We start from the raw sequence: 10,380 nt of genomic DNA on the forward strand, positions 1-10,380 counted from the left end.
AGCTGCTTGACATACTCGGGCATAAGTTAATCACGACAATGGAAGCTTCCCCCCTTTATTGATTCCGGGAACTGAGGACGACAATCGAGCTTTTTTACGCCGCTTCTTTAATGAAATGTCATTGAATCATGAGCAAAAGTAAAGTTAACACCCTCCTACATCTGGGGGGCTTGCCATTACTGGCAGTTCCAGCGTGATATGTCAGCTCAGTTCACAAGCCTTTGCGCTTGCGTAGCGGAGCCGCATGTCAAGCACGAAACAAACCAAACAAAAAATGCAGTTGTCACGGCTCGAAGCGCGCCTTATCTACTATTCCATTTAGACAACGCAAGTAAACCGCGAAATGAAATGTTTTGTCCGGGGGGATTCGACACGGATCGCGCATTCCTCAATAAAAAGCCGGCGAGGAAGGTAGAAAAAATACGAGGCTTCCGGTGCAGTTACAGAATATCCACAATGACAAAATATACCGCAGTCGCTCTTTTGACTCTCTGCTTAGCAGTGGACATTCTGGGAAAGCTGGGAGCTCCCGGTGGCCCCCAGAAACTACCGCGTCAAGTTGCCGACAGCTTTCAGGTATGCTTGCCAATCTTGATCAAAGCATGGCCAATGATTGTCTTGTTTCTAGAGGTAACATAGCTGTTCCGCTTTTCTGATGGAGGCGAAAAGCAAAAACGCCCGTGTGTACGAGATTTCGGCGCACGTTAAAGATCCCCAGGTGGTCAAAATTAATCCGGAGCCCTCCACTACGGCGCGCCTCATCGCCTGCGTTGCGTCGGCGCGTTAAACCCTACAATCAATCAACATAGCTGTTCCAGTGCAACTGTTCGAAATACATATTGATTTCGGTCAAACTTTCACAACTTCTAACGCGGTGCACTGCTAGCCGCATCCCATAAAGCTAGTGATTAAATACTGAATTTAAAATTTTCAGATAAAGCGTAAGCATGGTTTGCAAAGGCTCATCTCTACGTATACCATTTTACGAACGTTTGCTTGCATACGTGGGCCCTATGGCCTTGGTTCTTTTCTTACAGTTACAATTGTATCAAAAACAGGGCGCGGTACAAGCCATGTAGACCTAGCGGTCTTATGTTACGCTTTGGGAACATACCGGCAGGGTGATAGATTTTTAATGGAAAGGATAGGAAGGGGGGGGGGGGGCGAGTAACCTAAGAATGTTTATGCATTCCATAAACATTATTTTCTCAAAAATAATATGATACCGTGTGACTCGCAATACTGATTGATTGTGGGGTTTAACGCGCCGGCGCAACGCAGGCGATGAGGTGCGCCGTAGTGGAGGGCTCCGGATTAATTTTGACCACCTGGGGATCTTTATCGTGCGCCGAAATCTCGTACACACGGGCGTTTTTGCTTTTCGCCTCCATCAGAAAAGCGGCCGCCGCGGCCGGGAATCGAACCCGCGACCTCGTGCTCAGCAGCGCAACGCCTTAGCCACTGAGCCACCGCGGCGGGTGATTCGCAATACTCTAAAAGGCCTAAAATATTCAGAAGTTCCAAAGACGTTCTGGTGGAATATTCCAAGATGTTCATTCCCAAGGTTGGGTTTACTTTGTAATAGTGTAGCCAGCAGTTAGTAACTTCGCAATACTTTAGTTTTGCAATTACGTTCCCTTCTTTGCTGAGATGGTTCTTGAGCGAACGTGCTTTCCTCTGTATTGGTAATATCGAACAAGAATGGCATGTCGCGAAACAAACTTGCTCTTAACATCCCTCTGTAGCACTGAGCCAGACAGTGAGATATGAACTGTAAGACAAATGATTTTTTCGTCTGATTGTGCGTCTGTGTGTGCGTGTGCGTGTGCGGGTGCGTGCGCGTGCGCGTGTGCGTGTGCGTGTGTGCGTGTGTGTGTGTGAAAGAGAGAGAGAGAGATAGACAGGCAGAGAGACAGAGAGAGAGGGAGAGAGAGAGCAATCATGTGTAATGATATGGTTCATATATGTTCATATCACCATCACCCCCAACTGGCAGAGGTAGTCGGGTGGCTAGCCTGGCTGACCTCGCCTGCTCCTTAAAAATATTTCGTTTTCTCTCTCTATCATAAAGTAGTTTTTAACACACACTCTCTCTCATATACTAGGTGTGTAACACAACTGTCTTCCGTAATATAGAATGCATTGCAATGCTTGCTCAAATGAGGAATCTACTCAAACGTGGCAATGCTCATAATGGGGTCTCTTTGAAATAAATTAAGGCCGGGCCTTATTCCATTCGAAGTGGTGCACCACTGGTGTACCAACACTGCACCGGATCTCCAGGGGTTTCATTTTTAGCTACGACGGCTCTTTTTCTTGTAGCGCTATCGAGAGGACGCCCGAAGTTCAAATGGAGGGCAAAGCGTAAGTTCTGATTTCTGATTTCCTTCCTGTGATCCAGGTATTCTCCAGTTTTCCTTTCGCTGTGGCCATTTCGGACTCGGACAATGAAACAATATTCGAGTGTGTCAAGACAACTCGAACACAACTTGACCCAGAAGCTCAGACCGCCACTTTCGCCTGGGTAGCGCGCGAGACTGACTTTAATCCAAGGTGAGGACGAAACTCGAAGCTAAGCATGTAAATTGCCCGTCAATAATGCGCAGCCAAAATGTACGTGCGCCTCTAGGGACATTCCCAAACAGCAAGTTCGATTTATCTTCAAGCGGAGAAGTACAGGGAGCCAAGCACCCAAGAAAACTTTACTTATTCTGCCGACGCATCTGTGTAGTTTTCTGATAAAATTCTACTTCGGTGAGGGCATGTCTAAAATGTGTCATAATGATGTCACTACATATTTTTCTGTAAAAGCAATAATTGAAGACTGATGTCAAGTCAAGTCCTTTTAATTCCCAACAAAGTTTTGAAGGTGCCCGAGGCGAAAAGCGGTCATAGATCGCTTGAATGTGCTTGCGGCCCGTGCACGCAGCTAGACATCTGAAGGAGCACAGACGGGAAAGTGATGCTGGATCAAATTACAAAAAAACATGTAACGATGCACTTCTATCAGTGAAACCGTATTTACAAATACAGTAACACATTTTGCGGACGTTTCTGTAAAAAAATATGTTTCCACTTATACGCTTCCAAAGTCACAAACACTTCTGCAATAGAAAATGCAAGTGTTCGAAAAGATGCCAGGGAAATTTGGCTGAGAAAAACAAATCTCCAAACTTTTGTCGATGGCGTGTACTGCGTCGACAACAAAAATGTACACGCATCAACACAAGGTGCACTATACAGCAAAAATTGTAACACATATAACGAGTTATGGATGAATTACTGGTGCAGTCGCTTTCTAGAAACGTGTGTTAGCGCGAATGCCCCTCCCTTCTACTAAGCTATCTAGAATGGAAGGCATTCGGCGTTAAAAATTGCAGAAGATAATTCCTGCGCCGCGGTGCAACAAGCCACATGTCAGTTGTGGGGGTGCGTGGGTCACTCTATTGAATACCTAAATTAATACCCAGGTTTTAAAAAACCTTGCAAATTTTTATTACAAGAAAGTACGAATAAAGTAGCCTGAAACCAAAAATATATTTCGCATTTTTAATCTGATATTTTGGAAACATGTGAGCGGTTGTGTGTGGGTACGCCACATTTGCTATGGAGGAGAGTGGTTTTTTCTGTAGGAAATTAATAGAGTAAAAGTGCCAAAAAGTAGTAGTGCCCCAACCAAGGGTGCTGTAGTTTAGGTGGGGCGCGAATAAAGCATAGTATATTTGTAATTTAGCTTTAATTGGGAAGAAACGGCGACATCGCGAGAAAGCACCTACTGCTGTTGACAATGACTTGCTCAGAGATTCAACATGGCAACACCCCGAGAAGGTGTTAGAAAAATTCCCACCAACAGTTTTATACCGGTGTACGACGTCGATGGCCAAATTCATTGGCCAAAGGTCATTGTGCATGTGCGCATGCTTATTTTTAGCTTGGAACAAAAAGGCCTTCGTCTTACTCGCGTGAATTTTTAAAGCATTGCAGCCGGGCCACTTGGAAAGCTTCTCAACAACGTTTTCTGCCTCATTCATTAGTGAATTTGTTAGGGAATCCGTTCATTAGAGAATTGGTTCATTAGGCTCATTAGTGAATCCGTACCATTGCGTGAGAAGGTCTCCTCGCTTGCTGCGGCCATAGCGGCATTCAACACAGCGTTTCAGGGAACTCTCATGTAAATCGGGCCGTCGTAAATTAAGTCCCAAATCCCTTGGCGTACCGCATTTCGACTTGACTTATCAATGGAAACGGCGCCAGCGTTGTCAAGCAAGCTATCCTTGCGCACTCTTTGTATTCCGAGGTTATGTGCGCCTTTACAGCTTGCTGTGTTTAGAGAACAGCGCACAATAAATACACCGCGAGAATCTCGCGGGGGTTTAAAGTCTACTGCGTACGCTGTACCATAGCCGCGAAGCATGGCTTCTATGTTGTTTATTTATGTGTTTTGTTTTCAGCGTCTAGCCTCGCCCGTCTGTGTAATCTGTGATCGAAGCAAAGCGCGGGTTAATTTCCCTTTCGTTTGCACACCACGCCGAATGTCATAGGGAGAGCGCATCGCCTTATCGTCACTAGGTTCTAATGTTCTAATTTGATCTCCAGTATCGAGGACACAATTAGATGGTTCTAGAAGAAATCACACGCAGAATAAATGTCCGTTCGCCTAAGGCCGCGGCATTAGATCCGCCGACGCTCTCCTGCGCACGTCGCTTTCTTGACTGCTCCTCCGCCGCTTGTGTGTTCTTGCAGTTCATAATGGGGCACAAGTTCCCTCAGATAAACCATGTTCTTGGAACAAGCCTGTGTAGTCCTTGCGCTACGTGACAATGTACTTTAATTTGCTGGTGTAGCGTCTGATGCCCCTGTTATTCATCACTTCGCGATTCTGAGAAAATTATTACGACTAGTTGAAACGCTTACGCTTGACGTCAGTGTGGAAGGGAAACTCCTATTACAATTTCTGGTCAAAAACAGCGGTTAATACGCGATCTGGTATGCTTCTGCAGCCACGGATAGCGCTGCATGTGACATCGAATGCCTGTCTAAATGAAGCTCGCGCTGCCATTGTTCACAAGCTTTCATTTATGTTTGGCTGTCTCAAAGGCCTCTCAATGCAAAATAAGCTGAAACAGCTTTATGAATCAGGATAACGGTAAGATCTTGGATACGTGAGGTATAAAACGCGCAAAAGACGGAAGGGCCATGTTATCAAACTCTTTAACTATCTGTTCTGTACTTCGGCTTTCGAAATTAGCCACGTGATTTTTTTTTTGTTGCGACACGAGCCCTGTAATATAAATCGCGTATATATCGTAATTTGGTCCCGTGAAAAATAATGGCGCTGTGTCGAAAGCTTTTGCCGTAAAAAACTTGAATTTGTTTCTGTAGTTACTGCGATGTCCACTTACAACATGTGTGCTCTGGACAAGGCAGTGTGAAGGCCACTAGCATAATAGATCCCCTTCGCATGGAGTCTTTGCTTGCGTGAATTTTTTTGGACACCATTCTTCGGCTTGTGCGCCCTCCTTTCCCCCGCTTCCGCGGATAGAGAAGCATCAGGTACGCAGAAGTTTTCCAAACCAACGTATTTAGGCCACAGGAACCTATGCAAGAAATCTTTCACTCCAAAAAAAAACAAAATGTTACTTCAGTAGTGACAAATTTCGTGTACTTTCATTTCTTACAATTCGTATTACATAGAATGTAAACAAATTTAAACCCAACACTAAAGCCTGCGTCGCGTGAAAGTAACAATTGCTATGGCATAAATATTACGAAATCTCAAATAGGAAGCCGAAATCTGCAGCCTATTGTTACTAGAAAATGAATAAGTATTTGCAATTTCTTTTTTCAACCATTCCTAATCGCGGAACGTAAGGACCACCAAATCTGCTTATTAGTGCAGAGTAAATAATGGTTCTTCTAAACCATAAGGTGTTCAGTGGTTCAGCGGCCGGGCACATAATTTTTCACTGAGAGCTCACAAAGTTGATAAAACTAAGCCGAACTAAACTGTGAACAATCACCTCAACGCAGATGAAGTGGACAGAATAGATGAGCTATACGATTGGATTTCAAACTTAACAGCAGATGTTTAAGAGTGTGGAGAGAATAAAGCAAAGGATAAACTAAAACATGATTGCCTAGCCATGTACACTGGCAATACATATTAAATGACACCTGCGGGAAACCATTTTGCCGGACGTAGCATTAAAAAGTGGTTAGGCTTTAATTTCGCATGGGCGTTGTCTGTCTACTTGAAGATTGACATTACATAAGAGAACGAATAAATAACAAAATATTTGCAGCTGCACATTGCGAAGAATGGATAAATGAAGCTGTCGAGAAGATTAACCCTTCTGTCCAAAATGACACGAGAACATACAGAACGAAATGGGTTTTCAGGAAATAGTGGTACGCTTCGATAACCGCAATTAAAGATGTCCGCAGCGCAAATACAGACACGTGAAAGCGTTAAAAATGGCAGACACGGATAATTCTGTATCCTCGGAATAATGCAATAGCAAAAAAAAACATGTAAATACTTTTAAAAAGTTGACACAGCCGGGACAATTTTGATTTTGATGGGACTTTAATGAACAATGCAGGGCTTGTATAACTTTAAAAAGGGCCGCACAGCATGCTAGCACCGCATTAAGGTTACGTTTCAGTTACTTATACTTATATTCTCTTCGGTCACGGACCACCGCACTTACGCAGGAACAACCGTTAGGCTGCGGCTCTTGAAGCGTAGCCATGCGGCTAGTTCCTTTTTGCATTACGTGACCCTGCCGAAGGTATGTGCCAGTCCCGCGGAGTCTATGAAGGGTTTACGCCATTTGAGACGACAGCCTGCAACTGATCACTAGGGGATCATCATGTTATGGAAGGTGACATGTATGCTCTGTACTCGCGAAGGCTAGGAATAAAACAGTGCGTGTCCAGGAGCAGAGCACCTACAGATTTGTTTCTCATGTTCTAAGCGTCTTTACAGAGCTCATTTCATCACGCTCTTCAACCGAACGCAGTTTTATTGCTGAAGCAAAGGCTTCTTTTTTTCTTTTGGCATTTCTCTTACCCTATTGACAGTTCTGGTGGGCTGGCGCCTTGGCGCTGCTTCAGGGGAAATACAATTTCATCCAGGGTTCCTATGTGCTCCCTCGCAGAGACTAGTCACTGAAAATGACAGCAGCCGTCAGACGCTCATGGCCTATTCACCAATGCCAATTGCCACAAAGCTTTCGCATTCACAGCTTTTAAGGAGTATTAGATGCCCCTCTTATTTTTACTTGGTTCCATCGGTGCCACATCGGATTACTGAAGCACATTTGAAGTCATTGCATTGAGCCCTGTCTGTACCATTGCCATATTATCACTTTGATATTCTTGAACAGTTCACAAGTACATGTTTTGCCTAATTGAAAAGATTCATGCATTTTTTTTGTTGTCCCTGTCAGCCTGAACTAACAGTGTATTTATGCACGATTTGCACTTTCTCAGACAAGAAGTTCTGTTTCACGTAAAGGCAGCGGAGGAGCCTGGAACGGTCACATTTACGGTGGACGATGGTAAGAACCCAGTTTCGCATACTCTTCCCAGAGGTTTTTGCAATATTTAAATTTTTTAAATGTCGGAGAACGAAAATATTTAGGCGAGAGCTCCATGCCCATAAACTTAGTACTCCCTTTCAGAGAAAAGTAATCAGCAAGGTATGCAACCAGAACCTCGCATTCATTATTCCTCAAAACATGTGACAAATGTACCGACGTACAGAAGCGCAGCAAAGACAAAAAAAAGAACACAAAAGACGACACACATAGCGCTCTCTGTGTCGTCTTTTGTGTTCTTGTCCTCGTCTTTGCTGCGGTTCGATACGTCTCTATGTACCAACTCGCCCAAACCAATACTCTCCTGGACAAATGTAAGTTTGTAGGTGTGACTGGGGTTTTTACGTGGTATAAAAATGAGACCACATTCTCACGAAAAGACGAAGCGGGCAGTGCGTTACGGACCGCTACTTCTTTTAAATGAAACCAACTATATCCGTAAAATTCACCCGCTGAATTTGCTTTCTAAAGTGCACTTTGTAAAAGTATTAAAACGACACACATCTTGATGCTTTCAGATCCAACCGAGAAGGAAGGAATCTTCTATTACACAGACTATGAAAAGTGCCTGGTCATGGACTTTGAATACAGAGGACACCGTAAGACACCTTTTATAGTCACAAAAAGCGAAAACAAGGCGTTTGTTGAAACGCAGTCACCGCAGAAGTTTTATTGAGTCCTATTGATATGCAACAATGAATCACATCCCTCTAGCCAATCAAGTGACAGAAAAATTCGTTACATGGATTACACTAAACTCATTTACAATGAATTTACATACTATAAAAAAGCGTACAATTCAATAGACATCAAAGCGATATTGAAAGCATCATAGGGCCCAGGAATAGACAAGACCTACATAAGAGTCAGAGACGACATATGAGGGCTTCACGGGTGGGATAATCCTTCCCACCAAAACGAAGAGTTCCCGATCCTAAAAGAATGCGACAGCACGATACCATGTCAGCAAAATTGTTCACAACATGTCTGAAGGGGGTATTCTAGAACCTTGACTTAGAATACACACTGTTGCGGATAAACAGGGAATAGGTGAGCCGTTTGACGTCTGCAGACGACATTGTATTGGTTAGTAAATCATCAAAACAGCTGCAAAAAAATGATTGTAGAACGAAAATCACAAAGCTTCGCCGTTGAGCTAAAATAAATATAAATAAATTAAAGTATTTGAAAATAAACAGACTGAATGCGCCCTCTTCATCATAGGTAACGAACCGCACTGGGACAACTAGCAGAATAGAACTGATTCAGACAGGTTGCCAGTGCTGATCGCATACACGAGAAATAAATACGGCGTAGAATAGGTATCGGGAACCATGTATTCGCAATCACTCCCAAAACACGAAACAAAAGCTACATTCACCACTGCCTTCATTAACTATCAAGAACAGTATACAACCAATGCCTCCTGCAAGGGCTAACATTTGGAGGGGAAACTTGGCGCCTTAATAAACAACTTGATGACAAACATAGGACAAAAATACCATGCAACGAAGAATGATAGGGATAACGCTTAGGGACAGGAAACGAGCTTCCTGGATCAGAGAACATAGGATATAATAGTCCAATAAGGAAAACGAAATGGACTTGGGCTGCTTTCGTAAACGAAATCTCAACAATTATTCCACCAGGGCGCACAGAGTGTAACCCGAAAAACAGCTGTAGAAGGGGACAGCCGATAACTGGATGGGGAATAAGGAAATTTGGACCAGGGAACGGACTCGAGCCACGCATTACAGGACCGAGTGGAGGTCAGCGAAAGAGGCCTTCGGCCTGCAGTCGGTGGACCTAAACAGCTCGGAAAATTACTGGCGCTAGGCGGGACAAGGAGGAACAATTACACAAGTGAAGCGCACACAAGTGGTGCGCTTCACTTGTGTGTGTAATTCTTCGTCCTTGTCCCGCCCAGCGCCAGCAGTTTTCCGAGTCTAAAACCAACTAGCCCCATTCCAAGCTCTGGTGACCTAAACGGGCTCTTTATGTTCAGTGATGATGATAATTCTTTGGTTACATTCCGCTCTCCTTTGTTTTTAGACATATATTTTAACCATTACTGATTTACTTTCTTTTCTTCTATGCTGTTCGCTCGTATGTTTGTATGCCTTACATTCGTCATGTACTTAATGCGTCAACTGAGATGACCCAGCACTACCTTAAACACCTGCAATAGATAAATAAACAAATTTATATTTGTAAAAAACAAATAAAAATTAAAGCAAATAATTTTTTACATTGTGTAGAGAATACAAAGGATACTTCATTGCTTTTTTCCAGAGTGCATCCTTTGGATGCCGATAAAATATAAGGACGACGCACCCCAAGAATGCATTGACTACTTTGTTGACACTTGCGGCGTTTCTGTCACCTTTAACCGCACAGACCTGTGTGAGGACGGTGAAGGTGACTACTAGTCGTGAACTTTCGTGGCGTCGACTGTCAGAAACCCCCAATAAAAACGCCATTCTTGGAGGCTACGTTTTCTACTTTTTCAAATATTTTGCAATTTTTTTGGCAAGGTCTTAACTACATGATAATGTTTTACAATATCATTCTTCAAAGGAAGACGGTAAAGAGCAGGTGGGTACACCACGTGCTAATAAACCCTTCCAAACGCGCGCTATACATTTGCTACCAAAAGACTTACCGCAGCTCCACTCGTGCTCTAAAAACATCCGAGCAAATTTTCAACCCTTCTCTTCAAAAATACAAGACTTTTTTTAAAAACTAAAGCAGGCAGCACGTAAATCACCACCACGAAATT

The 10,380-nt window shown here is 43.6% G+C and overlaps 1 protein-coding gene across 1 annotated transcript; it reads left to right on the top strand.

Moving 5' to 3' along the window:
* Positions 1-353: 353 nt before the first annotated feature.
* On the top strand, positions 354-10,081 carry LOC144151729 (uncharacterized). Its single transcript, XM_077682849.1, has 5 exons — positions 354-576; positions 2,402-2,553; positions 7,495-7,562; positions 8,120-8,200; positions 9,894-10,081. Exons 1-5 carry the CDS (start codon positions 457-459, stop codon positions 10,028-10,030), a joined length of 558 nt encoding a protein of 185 aa, XP_077538975.1. The 5' UTR covers positions 354-456; the 3' UTR covers positions 10,031-10,081.
* The last annotated feature ends 299 nt before the right edge of the window (positions 10,082-10,380 follow it).

The sequence above is a fragment of the Haemaphysalis longicornis genome, unplaced genomic scaffold (genome assembly GCF_048455015.1).
Source record: "Haemaphysalis longicornis isolate Haplotype H1 unplaced genomic scaffold, Haemaphysalis longicornis Haplotype H1 scaffold_9, whole genome shotgun sequence".
Classification (NCBI taxonomy): Eukaryota; Metazoa; Arthropoda; class Arachnida; order Ixodida; family Ixodidae; genus Haemaphysalis; species Haemaphysalis longicornis.

Bases quoted from the DNA above. Each gene is read 5' to 3' on its own strand.
- LOC144151729 (XM_077682849.1), top strand. From the start codon at position 457: ATGACAAAATATACCGCAGTCGCTCTTTTGACTCTCTGCTTAGCAGTG. The intron at 7,563-8,119 runs GTAAGAACCCAG...TGATGCTTTCAG, and splicing joins CACATTTACGGTGGACGATG to ATCCAACCGAGAAGGAAGGA. The intron at 8,201-9,893 runs GTAAGACACCTT...GCTTTTTTCCAG, and splicing joins CTTTGAATACAGAGGACACC to AGTGCATCCTTTGGATGCCG.